At 46.4% G+C, this 20,136-nt stretch overlaps 1 protein-coding gene across 2 annotated transcripts in view; it reads left to right on the top strand.

The window, feature by feature from the left end:
- sema3d (sema domain, immunoglobulin domain (Ig), short basic domain, secreted, (semaphorin) 3D) overlaps positions 1–20,136 on the top strand; it is a 337,849-nt gene that overhangs the window by 117,478 nt on the left and 200,235 nt on the right. For both annotated transcript variants that reach the window (XM_070897059.1, XM_070897058.1), the window contains exon 3: positions 7,757–7,917. In XM_070897059.1, coding sequence (XP_070753160.1) covers positions 7,757–7,917 — 161 coding nt within the window. The remainder of the gene's footprint in view (positions 1–7,756; positions 7,918–20,136) is intronic.

Genomic DNA, 20,136 nt, shown 5'->3' with positions numbered 1-20,136 from the left:
GTATTTTATAGCTGAAGATTTGTTTTCCTATCGATTTTGATGTTTGTCGATTTAAAAGTAATTGTTTAATATCCCGCTGACACACTAAACAGATTGAATTAACTCCTCGTCGATCTCCCGTGGCATTGCTCATAGGTAGTTAAGAATTTTAATCCGGGTTAGTAGGTGGGGATAAGGGAAACAGTGTGGTGAGGGGAGGGGCATGGGAGGTGGGACAGGGACACAAAAACTGTTTGAAAAAAGGGGACAGAGGAGGGGACAAGGAAAAGAGTGATGAGGAGAGGAAATCCGATCAGGGATTGAGGCATGGTACAGCCTACTATCCTTGGGGGCATGGTGTTATAGGTGGGCAGAGGAAACGTTACAAGGACATCCTCAAAGCCTCACTGATAAAATGCAACATCCCCACCGACACCTGGGAATCCCTGGCCAAAGACCGCCCTAAGTGGAGGAAGAGTATCCAGGAGGGCGCTGAGCACCTCGAGTCTCGTCGCCGAGAGCATGCAGAAAGCAAGCGCAGGCAGCGGAAGGAGCATGCGGCAAACCAGTCCCACCCTCCCCTTCCCTCAACCACTGTCTGTCCCACCTGTGACAGAGTCTGTGGCTCTCGTATTGCACAGTACAGTCACCTGAGAACTCACTTTTGGAGTGGAGACAAGTCTTCCTCGATTTTTGGGGGACTGTCTATGCTGATGATGATGATGGTGTTGCAGATGGGAAATAGAGTTTGGGGTGTTACTGTAGAAGGGGAATTAAAGTGGGTACATTAGTCTGTGATGGACAATGCAGCCAGTAGGGTCCTGGGGGAAGAGATTATGGTCAGTCGGTGGGGAAATGCAGCGAGCTGGGGTGAAGGATTGACATCTTATGCTTTAGGATGGGGTTGAAGCAATAATTCTGCTCGGTGGTGATGGCACAGGGGTGGGGTGGGGGGGTAAAGGGTGAGGGTGAAAATGCGATCTAGGGGTAGTTAGGGCCAAAACCAACCTTGCTCAGAAGGGAGAGCGGGATTTGAGGGCTGAAATTCTGAAATTAATTCAATGAGAATTAGGGTGAGGGTCAGAATTCTTTGGAGGTGGGGGGTGGGGGGGGGGGGGGAGATCTTGTTCGGTGAGAGGATCCTGACCACAGAATCCTGCCCAATGGAGGGGAAGGGAAAGGGGAAGGTTGGCAGGCTTGAAGTCTTAGTCAGTGTGGGTGTTGCGAGGCAAACGTATGTGCATTAATCTCGCTAAGTGGAGGGATTTATGGGCCAAAGTCTTGCTCCTGGAGGAGGGAGGGTGTTGAAATGTTGATATTGCAAAGCAACTCCATTACTATTAGAACATTAATATTTTATCTGACTCTGTTTAATTAGTTTTCATATATTTGCACTTTGGACTTTCATTGGTCCTTAGCAACCAGCCAATGGAGTTCATGAAATAGTTCTCATTATTCATTATTAACAAGAAACTTAGCTGGCTAAACAGTGCTGAACCGATACCAAGAAAATCACTGCTTATTCGAATGAATTAAAAGTTAAGGAAAGTGGCATTAAATCATCATGTGAAATGATTGGCATAAAGTAACACAACGCTAACAGTGGAGGGCAATTCTTCTGCTGTGTTAACTGTTGTGCATTCAGGATTGGAATGAGTTATCCTGAGTGTGTGGGAGAAACCAGGACTTCTAAAGTTCAAGGTTTCACTCCACAAACTTGATATCTATGGTCCAACTCCAACAAGCCAAGCAGATGTGTGTGTGACTCCAGCTATGCAGTTTTATCTAACCACAGGAGTTCGTTGGAGATCCAATCTCACATTGATCAAATTATTTTGCCGCCTTGTAGAGAACTAGACTGAGTTAATACTTGGAAAGTAGAAGAAACATCACCCTATGGTTTGACTTTGCAATCTGTATTAAATATCTCTTTTCTTTGTGTTGCTTTCCATCTGTACGCCACAATGTTATTACTATTTTAACACAATAAGCTCAAGGAAAGGGTTTGATTCAAAACATATTCAATGAAATCAAGGGATTGGTATTTTTTACATTGATGTGACCACACCATCGGAGTGCAATTGCAAACTCACTTGAGCAAGGTATAATATTTCTGTGTTACATTGGACCAATGGATTCAATAGCAAAACAATATGATTGAGTTCACCACTGTTGCTTAGGTTCACAATACAGAACGTTTGTTGATTGTTTTATCACAACTTAATCAATTTATTTCAATTGAGTTTGTCTATGTTTCGGAGATCACTTTTACTTTTGAGAGATGCCAGAGTTTCCTTTGAATTTTGAGCAGGCCAGTAAGTGAGAAACACAATCTACTTCTGATAATTCTTGTCCTTGCACAAGAAAATGTAATTATCCTGAAATTTAATGAACTGATTTCAACTTAAGATGAATTAACTGTACTCCGATGACATGGTAACATCATATGTCACAAATTAGAATGTGATTTGAAGACTGCACGGTTATAGATGTAAATACATCAATTGCCAAATACTTAATGAAACACTGTATTGTGTCCTTAGATGCTCTGACAATGACTCCACGAGGCAATGTGTTGTACTTGAACTGTAGTGACCTTAGTCCTTTATTAGTTAACTCCAGAGTGAGGATCACACCTGGTGGCCTGCCTTTTATACTAGGCCAGGCACACCTGTACAGGTAACCTACGAGTCTCTCACTGCTTTGCCCTCTGGTGGCACACCTTAAGATGGTACCAACAGTAGCCATGTAAGATACATGACATCACTCCCCCCTGAACCCTCAGTGCAAATTGCCCCTGCATTAACTGTGCTCTGGGCTTAGCTCTGTGGGTTCTGTCTGGTAGACCTCTGGCGGGCCGGCTCAACCTTGGGTGGGTAGTGGGTGCAGTAGCGTGCTGGTGGTTGCTGTTTGTGTGTGTTCCTGACCACTCCATTCTCCCCCCCCCCCCCCCCCCCCCACCCGGCCCCCCACCCCCACTTTCCCATATTGGTGTGGCGGGGGCTCCCAACATTCATGTACATTCAAGTTCAGGCAGGTGGGTTTTGCGGTTTTCTTTGTGGTTCCGTGGTACGACGAGCGTTAGATGCCTTGTCGATGCGGTGACCAGTGTGTGAGGACGAGTTAGTTCCGGGAGCTGCTGGGTGGTCTCCCTGCAGTCTGGTGGCGGTTAGAGGCAGGAAGAATGTTCCCGTTGCTGGAGAGTTCCAGAACCAGGGGTCACAGTCTAAGGATAAGGGATAAGCCATTTAGGACCGAGATGAGGAGAAACTTCTTCACTCAGAGAGTTGTTAACCTGTGGAATTTTCCATTGCAGAAAGTTGTTGATGCCAGTACGTTAGATATATTCAAAAGGGAGTTAGATATGGCCGTTACGGCTAAGGGGGTCAAGGGTATGGAGAGAAAGCAGGAAAGGGGTACTGAGGGAATGATCAGCCATGATCTTATTGAATGGTGGTGCAGGCTCGAAGGGCCGAATGGCCTGCTCCTGCACCTATTTTCAGTGCCTGGTGCCGACAGTGGGGAGCCGGTTGGCTCACGTAGCCTGCTCTCGGGGCTGTTGCCGTGGTCCCTAGCGTCAGGCAGGTTCAGAGACATCGGTGGCCCGCCCCCCCAGTCCTTCCTTTACGCCCTGGGTCTCAGCTGCTCCCTGAGGAGCTGTTGTCTAGCACCGGGAAATGCTGACTCGCTGGCCTGAGCATCGCTTCGTTTGAAATCCTGGCTGGTGCTTGTTTTATAGAAACATAGAAAATAGGTGCAGGAGTAGGCCATTCGGCCCTTCGAGCCTGCATCGCCATTCAATAAGATCATGGCTGATCATTCCCTCAGTACCCCTTTCCTGCTTTCTCTGCATACCCCTTGATCCCTTTAGCCGTAAGGACCATATCTAACTCCCTCTTGAATATATCTAACGAACTGGCCTCAACAACTTTCTGCAGTAGAGAATTCCACAGGTTAACCACTCTCTGAGTGAAGAAGTTTCTCCTCATCTCGGTCCTAAATGGCTTGCCCCTTCTTCTTAGACTGTGACCCCTGGTTCTCGAACTCTCCAGCAACGGGAACATTCTTCCTGCCTCCTGACCTGTCCAATCCCTTCAGAATTTTATATGTTTCTATGAGATCCCCTCACATTTTTCTAAACTCCGGTGGATACAAGCCGAGTTGATCTAGCCTCTCCTCATATGTCATTCCTGCCATCCTGGGACTCAGTCTGGTGAATCTTCGCTGCACTCCCTCAATAGCAAGAATGTCCTTCCTTAGATTAGGAGACCAAAACTGAACACAATATTCTAGGTGTGGCCTCACCAAGGCTCTATACAACTGCAGTAAGACCTCCCTGCTCCTATACTCAAATCCTCTAGCTATGAAGGCCAACATGCCATTTGCCTTCTTCACTACTTGTTGTACCTGCATGCCAACTTTCAATGACTGATATACCATGACACCCAGGTCTCGTTGCACCTCCCCTTTTCCTTATCTGTCACCGTTCAGATAATATTCTGTCTTCCTGTTTTTACCACCAAAGTGAATAACCTCACATTTATCCACATTATACTGCATCTGCCATGCATTTGCCCACTCACCTAACCTGTCCAAGTCACCCTGCAGCCTCTTAGCATCCTCCTCACAGCTCACATCGCCATTCAGCTTAGTGTAATTTGCTAATTTGGAGATATTACATTCAATTCCTTCATCTAAATTATTGATGTGTATTGTAAAGAGCTGGGGTCCCAGCACTGAACTCTGTGGCACCCCACTGGTCACTGCCTGCCATTCTGAAAAGGACCCGTTTATTCCGACTCTCTGCTTCCTGTCTGCCAATCAGTTTTCTATCCACGTCAAACATTACCCCTAATACCATGTGTCTTAATTTTGCACACCTTGTGTGGAATCTTGTCAAAAGCCTTTTGAAAGTTCAAATATACCACATCCACTGGTTCTCCCTTGTCCACTCTACTAGTTACATCCTCTGGGGGAACAGTGGCAGGTGACCCTACATCTAGGGGTGTGGCCTTGGTGCAGTCTGCTCCTTCAGGCTCGTGGCCGTTGGTGCCATCAGTTGCCTGAGAGATGGGGCTGGCCCAGGAATGGTATCACCACCGTTGCCCTGCTGTGGTCGCTTACTTCGCGGCTCGTGTGTGTTGGCTGCTTGTGGCCACACTTCATGGTGCATGACTCTTGTCCCCGGGACGCAGGCTACAGCACTGGGTAGCTCGCTGGACCTGTGTGCACCCGATGGGTGTCTGCCCGCTGCATTGGCTGCGTGCAGTGAGAATCCTGCATCGCACAGCTTTTCCTTATGATGGACACTCTGGGGGTCCGATCACGATCGCGCGACTTTTCCTTGCTGGTTGCATGTATACAATTCTGATTATCAGTTACACATTTGACATAATCCGTTACCCCTTTAGTCTCTAACTTACAATTACTGTTACATTGCTTAAATGTGTGGAACTGTCCCTTTAATTGTAGTAGGTTGCAGGCCTCCTTTAAGAGAGCCTTGCTTGCTTTACCCCAATCCGCTTCTCCGTTTGGTGCCATGTGTTGCTCCATCAGCGCTGCACCTCATGGTCTGGCCGCGGCCACCTTTATCTTCAGCGCATCACCTCGTGGTCTGGCCGCGGCCATCTTTTCTTCGTCCACGATGTCGACTGCGGTGATCCTCTTCTCCCCGGGTTCTGCCTCCGCAGTTGGGAAGTCGCTGCTGGATCCGATTTTCTCCCTCCTGAGTCCTGCCACTGGAAACTGGAAGGTGAGTTTGGGTCGTCTCAGCTGGGTCATCTCCATGCAGTTGTGCTGAGCGGTCTGTGTCTCGGGTGTTGTGCTGGTCAGCTCATTGGTGCTGGGTCCACCCTCAGGTGGGGGCTTGCTTTGCCTCTGAGCGCAGAGGGCTTCGATCGCTGGAGGGATGAAGTCGTCCCACTTCCAACGGATCTTCCCCATCCACCTTCTGCCGAGCAGCGTTGGTTCATCACCTGCAACAATCCACAGAGGTAACTTGTGCACCACACCATCATGGAGTACCTTTACATTCACACTACCAACGACTGGGATGATTTCATTGGTGTAAGTGCGCAGCTTTGCCTGAACTGGGGCCAACTCTGGTCGGTCACCCAGATTGTTCCATAGCCTCTCAAAGGCTCCTTGATTCATCGCTGACTGGCTCGCCCCCGTGTCCACGACTATGAAGACTGGACTGCCCTCTATCTCGACTTCCATCTTCAGCGGGGAGCACTCGGTGGTGCAGGTAAACATGTTGTGTACCTTGCCGTGGGACTGGGCTGCCTCTGTTCAACAATTCATAATCCATGCTGGATTCATGGCCATCTGCGGACTCCTCATCGATACAGTGAGTCCTATTGCTCTTACACATTCGCTGGAGTTGGCCCTTTGTGCTGCAGCCTTTACATAGTCTTTAAAACGGCACTGGTGAGCCCTGTGATTTCCTCTACAATGCCAGCATGGTGCTACTCGATTAGCCTCCCTCGGCAGACTCTGGGCCTAGTCTCTCTCACCTGAGAGGATTCACGTTCTACAGTCCAGCTCCTGAACGGCGCCACTCTGTGCACAGTACCTGCTGGGTTTGAGTCCTGAGGATGAGATATCTGCTTAGAGCCGCAGGTCGAGGTCATGAATGACTGGCTCACAGAGATGGCCTTCTGCAGTGTGACTGTGGTATCCGCCAGCAGTATCTTGTGAAGAAGGCCCTCATGGCGAATTCCTGGCCTTCGGGCCGTCGGTGGGTATTGAACTGGTGTCTGGCTGTGAGGATGCTCTCCTTGGGGCTTGAGTTGCTCCTGGATCAGGGTTACAAGCACCTTGTATGACTTGGTCATTGTCTTCGTTGGTGCTAGCAAGCCCCTGATGAGGCCATAGACGTTGGGCCCACAACTGGTTAGCAGGATAGCGTGACGTTTATCAGCCAGTGTGGCCGGATCATCTCCTGCCAGGTCGTTTATTGTAAAAAGTGTTCTAGCCTCTCCACAAGGCCGTCCCAATCATCACCATCGGCGAACTTCTGCAACGTACCAAAGGTAGTCATTTCTGCATGAAAGTTCATAATCTCGTCGCCAGTTGTTGTGTCCTTAGATGCTCGAACAATGACTCCACGAGGCAGTGTGCTGTACTTGAACTGTAGTGACCTTAGTCCTTTTATTAGTTAACTCCAGAGTGAGGATCACACCTGGTGGCCTGCCTTTTATACTAGGCCAGGCACACCTGTACAGGTAACCTACGTGTCTCCCACTGCTGTGCCCTCTGGTGGCACACCTTGTGATCATAGCCATGTAGGATACATGACACACTGGAGTTCCAGCAGGATTTGGGTTCCTTGTGATATCTCCCTGGTTTCCAGCAGTTGGTAAAATGTGCTGTTGTAAGGCATGCTTAAAGCTAAGGTCAATCAGAATACCTTTCGCTGGACATTATTACGCGGCATTATCCAGCAAAAGAAAGAAGAGGTAACCATTTAAAATTATTATAGAAACACGACAGTACCTTGAAATGGCAGGCCTTTCGTATGATGTCCACGAGGCTGTTGCTGAAAAGTTCAAATAGAAACTTCTAAATGTAGAGCGAAATATTCAAAATTCACAGCATATGTGTAATATGCCTTCAAGATGGATATTGCTGAGTGGCAATGTTGTTTCCAGCGGACTATTCGTGCTTGGGATGTACCGACTATGAACATGCTGTGGGATGGTATTTGTAAAAGAAACAACGGAGGGGATGTAAAAACATTTTAAATAACATGAGGATTTTTGTTCTGTTCCCACAGAGTTGCTGGTCTCCAACAGCTGCACTCCGTTCCTGGGCTCTGCCGAGGGATTCGATTTCCAGACCCTGCTGCTCGATGAGGAGAGAGGGAAACTGCTTCTCGGAGCCAAGGATCACATCTTCCTTCTCAACTTGGATGATTTGAACAAAAATATAAGGAAGGTCAGAGAACCTCTCCTGCTGTCCTCGGGTTTATTTGCTCAAAGACACATCCACTTTTATTTCTCTAACTTGCCAAAAAAAAATTTAATTTCCTTGGAACAAGTTCAAAATCAGTTCCATTTATCATTGAGCTCACATCAATCAGGTGCTTGGCTGTCATTGAACTTGGGTGTATTGCAGATACTTCTTTGGGTCAGTGGTGTTGGTCACTCCCGTAGGTGGGGGGAGCATTTTACTTTCATCGGGATTCCCACTGTCTTCAATTTAGCTTCATGGTGGGACCAGAACGGCAGAAGAACCAAAGGCGACACGAGGAAAAACGTTTTTACGCAGCGAGTGGTTAGGATCTGGAATGCGCTGCCTGAGAGGGTGGTGGAGGCAGACTCAATCGTGGCTTTCAAAAGGGAGTTGGATAATTACCTGGAAGAAAAACAATTGCAGGGCAACGGGGAAAGGGCGGGGGAGGGGGACTGGCTGAGGTGCTCTGGCAGAGAGCCGGCACGGGCTCGACGGGCCGAATGGCCTCCTTCTGTGCTGTAACCGTTCTATGGTTCTATGTTTGCATGTGCATTTCTTCAATCTCTCTGAAGCAGGAATGAGTTCACTTTAGATGAGGCAAGACTTGGTTTAAATGGTAAAGATGCTTTATCGTGTCAGCCATGACTCAGTGGGCACCACCCTCGCCTCTGAGTCAGGAGGTTGTGGGTTCATAATCCCACTCCAGAGACTTGTGCATATAATCCAGGCTGGCACTTCAGTGCAATACTGAGGGAGTGCCGCACTGTTGGAGGGGCAGTACTGAGAGAGTGCTGCACTGTCTGAAGTGCCGTTCTTCGCATGAGATGTTAAACCCGTGTTTCTCTCTGCCCTCTTGTGGACATAAAAGATCCCATGGCCCTATTTCAAAGTAGAGCAGGGGATTTCTCCCCAGTGTCCTGGCCAATATTTATCCCTCAATCAACATCACTAAAGAGAACAGATTATCTGGTCATTATCACGTTGCTGTTTGTGGAAGCTTGCTGTGCGCAAATTGGCTGCTGCGTTTCCTACATTACAACAATGACTACACTTCAGAAGTACTTCATTGGCTGAAACACGCCAGTCTTTCTTTCTTTCTTCCACAGGGTGGATGACCTCACATTTTCCCACATTATACTCCATCTGCCAAATTTTCAGGGCCCAGAAGAGGCGAGGGCCCAGGGGCAGCACGGACCAGCCCACACTGCGATATGTGTGCGCACTGGGTCTGTGCAGCAGAGCTGGTCTCCAGTCATCTTGGTTAATCATTGCCACTGGACCAAGACCCAGCTCTGTCAAGTCCATGTGGTGGTTGGTGTGCACTAGCCACCCATGTTAAAAAATCCACGCACAGGCATCTTCCATCCTTCAACGTGTAGTTCGGGATCTGGAATATTACGTCCTTCATTGAAACACCTGTGAACTCATCCCTTTTTGGTGTGGAAGCTTCAAGGGCCTGCCGAGGACGATGATGATGTTGATTCCACAGTAGAGTGAATGTACCGTGCACTGGTTATGATCAAAGTCACTTTGCTGCCTCTCAGCTTCCTCCTTTCAAAGCCAGGCTGCCTTTTAGGTGCGTCATTTTCTGTAGGTTCACAATTGGGAAGAGATCAAAAACCTTCCAACGTAATGGGTGTGTAGTATCTACTCATCATCTTCGGCAGTTCCTCCACATCGAGGAAGATTTGCTGCCAATCTAAAAGTGAGTTCTCAGGTGACTGACTACAGTAGTTACAGAGACAAGTCATCGAATTGCTTTTTATTAGTTCAGATCCCACAGTGGCAGTTTCATCATTTGAATCCAGTTTACAAAATCTAGAAATTAAAAAGCTAGTATCAGATTGTCTAAAAAGCCACCTGGTTCACCAATGTCCATTTGGGAAGGAAATCTTCTGCCCTTACCCGGTCTGGCCTATGTGTGTCTCCAGACCCACAGCAATGTGGTTGAGTTATAGCTGCCCTTTGATGTGGCCTCCCACCATGCTCAGGGTAACTAGGGATGGGCAATAAATGCTGGAGAATGAATCATTTTCTATTGCAGTTTATGAGGAAACAATATCCAGACTGGTTCATGATATCTTAATTAGCTATTGACTCAGAGAACTCCATTTTTTAAAAAACTTACATTAATATGCTTTTAAAACACAACATTTAAAATAACAATGAACAAATCCTTTCTATGGAAAAATGGTCCAAAGAATCCTGAAACGAGAAATGGGAATAATTGCAGCTTTCTGTTTAATCAGGTACCTACGCCTCAGAACTACTCTGAATGCCCTGATTGGGGAAGGGATTATGGTGGCGATATGAGTGGAACAACTCAATTTAATTCAACAGGAAACTAGTTTTGAGATTTATGCCCTGGAACAATTTAACCTTGGAATAGATGTTAAACACTAACGTCCCTGGATGGTTACATTTTGTAGGTTGAACTGTGAGTATTTTCAATAATACATTTGAGTCAGCTGTAGCTCAATGGGTAGCACACTGGCCTCTGAGTCAGAAGGTTGTGGTGTCCCCTCCAGGGACTTGAGCACAAAATCTAGGCTGACACTCCTATATCAGTAAGTAACCTTTAGCATTGTTGCCAATTTAAGTTTATCTAAGGGTTAAGTCATGGCAGGAGAGCTCGGACATGTGTTATGCTCCTCCTGTACTATGTGGGAAGTCAGGGACACTTCCGGTGTCCCTGACGACTACGTGTGCGGGAAGTGTATCCACCTCCAGCTCCTGACTGACCGCGTTGCGGAACTGGAGCTGCGGGTGGATGAACTCTTGAGCATGCACGATGCTGAGAATGACGTGACTAGCGTGTTTAGTGAGTTGGTCTGACTGCAGGTAAAGAGGACACAGCCAGATAGGGAATGGAAGACCAACAGGAAGAGTAGTGCAAGGAAGGTAGTGCAGGGATCCTCTGCGGTCATCCCCCTGCAAAACAGAAACACCGCTTTGAGTACTGTTGGGGGGGATGACTCATCAGGGGAGGACAGCAGCAGCCAATTTCATGGCACCGTGAGTGGCTCTGCTGCACAGGAGGGCAGGAAAAAGAGTGGAAGAGCTATAGTGATAGGGGATTCGATAGTAAGTGGAATAGATAGGTGTTTCTGCGGCCGCAACCAAGACTCCAGGATGGTATGTTGCCTCCCTGGTGCAAGGGTCAAGGATGTCTCGGAGCAGGTGCAGGACATTCTGAAAAGGGAGGGTGAACAGCCAGTTGTCGTGGTGCATATAGGTACCAACGACATAGGTAAAAAAATGGGATGAGGTCCTACGAGACGAATTTAGAGAGCTAGGAGTTAAATTAAAAAGTAGGATCTCAGGATTGCTACCAGTGCCACGTGATAGTCAGAGTAGGAATCGCAGGATAGCTCAGATGAATATGTGGCTTGAGGAGTGGTGCAGGAGGGAGGGATTCAAATTCCTGGGGCATTGAACCGGTTCTGGGGGAGGTGGGACCAGTACAAACCGGACGGTCTGCACCTGGGCAGGACCGGAACCAATGTCCTTGGGGTAGTGTTTGCTATTGCTGTTGGGGAGGAGTTAAACTAATATGGCAGGGGGATGGGAACCTATGCAGGGAGACAGAGGGAAATAAAATGGAGTCACAAGCAAAAGATAGAAAAGAGAATAGTAAAAGTGGAGGGCAGAGAAACCCAAGGCAAAAAACAAAAATGGCCACATTACAGCAAAGTTCTAAAGGGGCAAAGTGTGTTAAACGAGCCTGAAGGCTCTGTGCCTCAATGCGAGGAGTATTCGGAACAAGGCGGACGAATTAACTGCGCAGATAGCAGTTAACGGGTATGATGTGATTGGCATCACGGAGACATGGCTCCAGGGTGAACAAGGCTGGGAACTCAACATCCAGGGGTATTCAACATTTAGGAAGGATGGACAGAAAGGAAAAGGAGGCGCGGGGTGGCGTTGCTGGTTAAAGAGAAAATTAATGCAATTGTAAGGAAGGACATTAGCTTGGATGATGTGGAATCGGTATGGGTGGAGCTACAGAATACCAAAGGGCAGAAAACGCTAGTGGGAGTTGTGTACAGACCACCAAACAGTAATAGTGAGGTTGGGGACAGCATCAAACAAGCAATAAGGGATGTGTGCAATAAAGGTACAGCAGTTATCATGGGCGACTTTAATCTACATATAGATTGGGCTAACCAAACTGGTAGCAATGTGGTGGAGGAGGATTTCGTGGAATGTATTAGGGAAGGTTTTCGAGACCAATATGTCAAGGAACCAACCAGAGAGCTGGCCATCCTGGACTGGGTGATGTGTAATGAGAAGGGACTAATTAGCAATCTTGTTGTGCGATGCCCCTTGGGGAGGAGTGACCATAATATGGTAGAATTCTTCAGAAACTAGGGTCCTGAACTTAAGGAAAAGTAACTTTGACAGTATGAGGCGCGAATTGGCTAGATTCAACTGGCAAATGATGCTTAAAGGGTTGACGGTGGATAGACAATGGCAAAACTTTAAAGATCATATGGTTAACTTCAACAATCATACATCCCTGTCGAGAGTAAAAATAAAATGGGGAAGGTGGCTCAACCGTGGCTAACAAGGGAGATTAAGGAAAGTGTTAAATCCAAGGAAGAGGTATGTAAATTAGCCAGAAAAAGCAGCAAACCTGAGGACTGGGAGAAATTTAGAATTCAGCAGAGGAGGACAAAGGGTTTAATTAGGAGGGGGAAAATAGAGTACGAGAGGAAACTTGCCAAGAACATAAAAACTGACTGCAAAAGCTTCTATAGATATGTGAAGAGAAAAAGATTGGTGAAGACAAACGTAGGTCCCTTGCAGTCAGATTCGGGTGAATTTATAATGGGGAACAAAGAAATGACAGACCAATTGAACAAATACTTTGGTTCTGTCTTCACGAAGGAAGATACCAGTAACATTCCTGATGTACTAGTGGACCGAGGGTCTAGTGAGAAGGAGGAACTGAAGGATATCCTTATTAGGCGGGAAATTGTGTTCGGGAAATTGATGGGATTGAAGGCCGATAAATCCCCGGGTCCTGATAGTCTGCATCCCAGAGTACTTAAGGAAGTGGCCCTAGAAATAGTGGATGCATTGGTGATCATTTTCCAATAGTCTATCGACTCTGGATCAGTTTCTATGCATTGGAGGGTTGCTAATGTAACACCACTTTTTAAAAAAGGAGTGAGAGAGAAAGCGGGTAATTATAGACTGGTTAGCCTGACATCAGTAGTGGGGAAAATGTTGGAATCAATCATTAAGGATGAAATAGCAACACATTTGGAAAGCAGTGACAGGATTGGTCCAAGTCAGCATGGATTTATGAAAGGGAAATCATGCTTGACAAATCTTCTGGAATTCTTTGAGGATGTAACTAGTAGAGTGGACAAGGGAGAACCAGTGGAAGTGGCATATTTGGACTTTCAAAAGGCTTTTGACAAGGTCCCACATAAGAGATTGGTGTGCAAAATTAAAGCGCATGGTATTGGGGTAATGTACTTATGTTGATAGAGAACTGGTTGGCAGACAGGAAGCAGAGAGTCGGGATAAACCGGTCCTTTTCAGAATGGCAGGCAGTGACTAGTGGAGTGCCGCAGGGTTCAGTGCTGGGATCCCAGCTATTTACAATATATATTAATGATTTAAATGATGGAATTGAGTATAATATCTCCAAGTTTGCAGATTACATGAGACTGGGTGGCGGTGTGAGCTGTGAGGTGGAAGCTACGAGGCTGCAGGGTGACTTGGGACAGGTTAGGTGAGTGGGCAAATGCATGGCAGATGCAGTATAATGTGGATTAATGTGAGGTTATCCACTTTGGGGGTAAAAACACAAAGGCAGAATATTATCTGAATGGCGGCAGATTAGGAAAAGGGGAGGTGCAACGTGATCTGGGTGTCATGGTACATCAGTCATTGAAAGTTGGCATGCAGGTACAGCAGGTGGTGAAGAAGGCAAATGGTATGTTGGCCTTCATAGCTAGGGGATTTGAGTATAGGAGCAGGGAGGTCTTACTGCAGTTGTACAGGGCCTTAGTGAGGCCTCACCTGGAATATTGTGTTCAGATTTGGTCTCCTAATCTGAGAAAGGACGTTCTTGCTATTGAGGGAGTGCAGCGAAGGTTCCTGGGATGGCTGGACTGACATATGAGGAGAGACTGGATCAACTGGGCCTTTATACATTGGAGTTTAGAAGGATGAGAGGGGATCTCATAGAAACATATAAGTTTCTGACGGGACTGGACAGGTTAGATGTGGGAAGAGTGTTCCCGATGTTGGGGAAGTCCAGAACCAGGGGACACAGTCTTAGGATAAGGGGCAGGCCATTTATAACTGAGATAAGGAGAAACTTCTTCACTGAGAGTTGTTACCCTGTGGAATTCCCTGCTGCAGAGAGTTGTTGATGCCAGTTCATTGGATATATTCAAGAGGGAATTAAATATGGCCCTTATGGCTAAAGAGATCAAGAGGTATGGAGAGAAAGCAGGAAAGGTGTACTGAGGGAATGATCAGCCATGATCTCATTGAATGGCGATGCAGGCTCGAAGGGCTGAATGGCCTACTCCTGCACCTATTTTCTGTGTTTCTATGAGTGCCGCATTGTCGGAGGTGCCGTTTTTCCGATGAGAGGCCCCGTCTGCTCCTCAGGTGAACGCAAAAGATCCTACGGCACCATTTCGAAGAAGAGCAGGGGAGTTCTCCCCAGCGTCCTGGCCAATATTTATTCCTCAATCAGCATCACTAAAACACATTGTCTGGTCATTATCACATTGCTGTTTGTGAGAGCTTGCTGTGCGCAATTTTCGTGCTGATCATTTCTACAAGGTAGTGTCAGAATCTCACCCCCACTTTCCACTCATGGATTCTATTGTTCACATTAGTATTTAATGAGTGCCCTATACCCTGTGCACAAGGGGACACTAAAAGCTGATGTTCAGAGATTGATCTCAAAATCCTGTGATACTACTTAACTTTAGTAGCTGGTTTCTCAGTTGATTATTCCTTGCCCTGATGAATAAACAGGAACCAATGTGGTTAGTTTAACAAATGGTGTCACTTGTTCTTTAAAGGGTTAACATTTCCTTTAACCCTTCTGTAATTAAGTTTTCACCAAAGATTTTTAAGATTGAGCTTGTGTTTGCACGGTCACGATGGGGCAGTTGAACACCACGAGGGATCTTTGTGTGACAACTGGATGCAGTGCAGGAACTTTCACAAACTGAGAACGCAATCACCGGTAACATTGAGAGATAACCAGCAATGCACAATAGCATCGTGGGGGCCGTCTGCAGAATTGAAAGGAGTCGCCGACTGATTGAAATGTGAGCCATTAATGGGAAGTTCCGACAAAACATGCAGCAGAAAATGACAACTGATTCTGCGCTGACTGTAGAAGTAGTATGTTTCATTTACAGTTTTTCCGACATCCTATCTCCCGTCTGCTATCAGTTTGATGGATGCAGGAGTATTTCTGGCAGAATGTGTCCTGAAACTGTGATGTATGTCTGGCAGAAACGTGACCCTGTGTAGCTTTCTATACTTTTAAGGTAAAGATTCGAATCGAGGAGTGATGGTCCCGGAGAACTTGTCTCCTGCTACACTAAAGATGGTCACAACAATCTTTGTACCCTGGCTGTTATTTACATTGGGCAATAAATGCTGACCCCACTAGCGATGCCCACAACCCAAGAACGAATAAAACAAAAAGTCTCTGAGGAATTTTAATCTAGGATTGTAAACGTTGAGACCCAGTTTCACTCCCATAATTTTAATGGCAAATTGTAAAAGTATTACATTTACTAAAGTTTTGATGAACTATCAAAATTTGTTACATTAATTCTAAATTTCAAATCATTTTGCTGTCAGGTCATGTGTTTGTCACATGATGTGTTTTTATTCACAGTAAATGTGGACAAACTGGACATTTACAGATGGAGATCAGACCTGGGCTGGTAACACCTTTAATATCTCTGTGAGGAAGTAATTAAGTTACTTAAATTGTAAGTATCAGCAGTTAGCATAGAACTGTGATGCAGAAATGGCTAACTGGCTACATATTAATTCTTTGTAATCTCCACACAGTTAAATGGCAGTAACCCCAGTGATTGCGAATTTCTGGCCGTCGATGGTGTAAATCGCTGGGCGGAAGGGAACACAAATTCTCACCCAACTCTGAATCTGCAGCCTTCGTCCAGCAACCCTTTCATTCACATCGCTCCATCCGCTCTTTTCAGGTGTACCTCAGAGAAGCTCCGGGAATTCCAGGTCAGGGACACAGATTGGTGGCTCTCCCTTGCTTTTCCTTGTCCTGTGCTCCCTGGGAATACTCAGTTCCTGAGCAGGGGCCAGGAAAATGACCCAATAATGTGGCCCTTGGACAGGATCTGCCTTCATCGGCGGCTTCGATCATCAGGCTGACAATCCTGATCCTGCAAACATCTCGTCCCTGCCTCCAGTCCCAGATTGGAATACTGTGCAGGTAGGAGATTGCAGACCTGAACATTGAAAATATGGGAAAACAACATTGGAGACTCCTCTATTGACCACCAAATCCCACGGGCTGACTGCGTCACAGAGTAGTTGTAAGGGGTGGTCTTCGAGGGGGGGTCACCTTTCCCTTCTGACCTTATATGAGTGGTTTTGAATCGCTCCCACACCCTTGGTTCTAGACTCTGGAATTATGAAGGGACTGTGACAGACTTGGACAGACAATTGGTTTCAAGGTAGGAAACAGGTATGGCTTTATTGTGTTTAAAAGGAAGTAAAAGGCACACCTTTAATAACACACACAGACCAATACACACTGAGGGGTACAACACATTGAATAAATTGTCAACATACAGCCTGTGGGGAAAAGAATAAAGCTTAAACTCTAAATGGGGTAAAGAGGAGAATGCTTATACATTTACACAAGTTATCCCAGTCTCCCCCTCCCAATTCCCCTATCCAACTAAGTTATAGCTCTGGGGGGGTTTCAGGGGCTATGCTCACCAATCCCTTTTGACAGTTGCCGGTGAATCGCGGTTTCGGGGTTCGCTGCACTTGGCCTTCTAGGCGAGCCGTACCCCGGACAGAGGAGAGGACTTCGGACTGCGTAGTCTTCAGTTGGGGTGCGTCCGTTGATGCGGTAAGTTGCGTTTTGGATGTATGGGGTAAATACCCACATTCTTTGGTTAGGAATAGTTTTATTTTGTCCTTTTTGGGTAATTTCTCACCCGGTGGTCATTCAGAAGTAGATTGTAGAGTGGAAATAAATGTCGATTCTTCATTTTTTGCTGAGTTGGTTTCTTTGGTCAATTTGGTCACTGACAACCTTTTGTTTCATGGGCCTTGTCCTTGTTCAGTCCTTGATGATTTCTTGTAGTTTTCTCCACTACACAGTTGTACAGAGCCTTAGTGAGGCCACACCTGGAGTATTGTGTACAGTTTTGGTCTCCTAACGTGAGGAAGAACATTCTTGCTATTGAGGGAGTGCAGCGAAGATTCACCAGACTGATTCCCAGGATGGTGGGACTGACATATCACGAAAGATTGGATCAACTGGGCTTGTATTCACTGGAGTTCAGAAGAATGAGAGGGGATCTCATAGAAATGTTTAAAATTCTGACGGGTTTAGACAGGTTAGATGCAGGAAGAATGTTCTCAATGTTGGGGAAGTCCAGAACCAGGGATCACAGTCTAAGGATAAGGGGTCAGCCATTTAGGACCGAGATGAGGAGAAACTTCTTCACCTAGAGAGTGGTGAACCTGTAGAATTCTCTACCACAGAAAGTTGTTGAGGCCAATTCACTAAATATATTCAAAAAGGAGTTAGATGTAGTCCTTACTACTAGGGGGATCAAGGGGTATGGCGAGAAAGCAGGAATGGGGTACTGAAGTTGCATGTTCAGCCATGAACTCATTGAATGGCGGTGCAGGCTCGAAGGGCCGAATGGCCTACTCCTGCATCTAGTTTCTATGTTTACTCCATTTCTTCACTCCCCACCTCTGGCTGTTTGTGTCTTTTCCTTGTAAAACTGGGAATAGATATACCCCAAAAAGGCTTCCTTATCTCCCACCAAATCTGACTCAGCTCTTTGTTTCAAGGGAGCTGCTCATTAATTTTGAGCTCTCTTCTTTGTCAGAATTTGGCAGACTCATTCAGCAGTAATTTGATTCTGATGTGTTAATGTGGAAAATCACTGGTTGGCATTGTTGGAGCAGTGTTTAAACTCTTGGGCAGTTGGGCTGGGCCCGTGATTTCTATAGGTCTATTTGCACATGCATGCCACTAATGGTCTCCGGTGATTAGCCTGATAGCTCTTGATGCATTTATTATCGATCGACTCATTCTCCCAGACAGATCGAATTAGCTCCAATACCCAATTCCTGAGTGAAGTCCCACCCTCTGTCCTGGCAATCTGTTCCAAAAGGTTCCTTCAGAGATCTTAAACTTGTAAAGTTCTTGGGTATCTTCCTCACCGTTTTTTCTGGGATACCAAAATGTTCATCAAGTTCCAAATTAAATTCCCTTTCCCATGAGTCCAAACACTGCGGGGGGGGGGGGGTCTCCATGAAAGCATCCCCTTTTATCCCCTGCAGGCCTCGTCTGCCCCTTTAAACTCATTTGTGTCCCGAAGTTTTTCCTTCCATTTTACAAGTCCAGAAAGGGATTCTTCTCCTCTGCAGGGGAAAGGTACCAGGAATCTTTGCGAAATATTGGTAAATTCTACATAGTCTGTCCATTCTGCTACAGCTAATCTTACTGGCATGTGCTGGCCAATGGAGAGAAGTAGTTGCTTTAGAGAACTGATGTGGACAATTGGAATGAGGCAAAACATTGAAAATTCACAGCAGAAATCTGCCTGGGATTGTACTCTAAGTATGTCCGCTGCTGAAGCTCTCATCCGTGCCTTTGTTACCTCTAGACTTGACTATTCCAATGCACTCCTGGCTGGCCTCCCACATTCTATCCAAGTAAACTAGAGGTGATCCAAAACTCGGCTGCCCTGTGTCCTAACTCGCACCAAGTCCCGCTCACCTATCACCCCCTGTGCTCGCTGACCTACATTGGCTTCTCGTTAAGCAACACCTCGATTTCAAAATTCTCATCCTTGTTTTCAAATCCTTCTATAACCTCACCCCTCCCTATCGCTGTAATCTCCTCCAGCCCCACAACCCCCCGATATGTCTACACTCCTCTAATTCTGTCCTCTTGAGCAACCCTTATTATAATCGCTCCACCATCGGTGGCCGTGCCTTCTGTTGCCGGGGCCCCAAGCTCTGGAACTCCCTCTCTAAACCTCTCCACCTCTCTATCTCTCTCTCCTCCTTCAAGATGCTCCTTAAAACCTCCCTCTTTGACCAAGCTTTTGGTCACCTGCGCTAATTTCTACTTATGATGTCTAATTTTTTAGCTCCTAATACGTACCAAGGCGCTTCAAAGGAGTATCACTATATTAAAGGCGCTATATAAATACAAGTTGTTGAGCCAATTTGCAATTGCAAAAATCATGCACGTGGACTAGCTTTATGGCAAGCAATTCACTGCTTGGCATCATGCTACTCAACCATGAAGTAGTGAATACTCCTCAGGGAAGGGTTAAGGTTATAGTTTGGGATTTTGCTTAAATTGCCTTTGAGAAGCAGGGAAATCTTTGCAGAATTTCTTGAGGAGATGAAATGTAATGAACCAGCGACTGTAGAGGCAACATGCTGGTTGGGCAATGTTTAGTTTATTACCTGTTTCCTTGTGCTTGCTACTGTTTATCCACTCTTTACAACATAGAATTGTAGAATCCTACAGCACTGAATGAGGCCATGAGGCCCATCATGTCTGTGCCAGCTCTGAGAGAGCTGTTAAATTAGTCCCACTTTTAGTAGAAGTGCTTAAAATCAGGCAGTCAACCATCACCATTGCCCAGTCAGACAGACAGACAGTCAGATATCCGATCATTGTGACTGAGTGCTGAAAGCAGTGGACCAGAATCCACTGGGGTGGCCCCGTGCAGGGTCCAGTCTGTTGATGATGAGCCCAGCACTGCCATTCCGTCATGTGTCGCTTTCTGTCTGAAAATATTAGCGTGGGGAATGGGAGTAGCATCAACACTGGCACGATGCAACGGATGGGCTCCTGGGCTGATAGCTCGATTCTTCTACCCTTTGCGTTATGTGCCGTATGCTCCTACCAGACATAACTGTCGATAGATTTTTAGAGTCTCGGGGAATGAGAGG

Source organism: Pristiophorus japonicus, chromosome 13, assembly GCF_044704955.1.
Source record: "Pristiophorus japonicus isolate sPriJap1 chromosome 13, sPriJap1.hap1, whole genome shotgun sequence".
NCBI classification, from domain to species: Eukaryota; Metazoa; Chordata; class Chondrichthyes; family Pristiophoridae; genus Pristiophorus; species Pristiophorus japonicus.
Note: the sequence above shows the minus strand (reverse complement) of the source record. Positions and strands in the feature narration are given on the sequence as shown.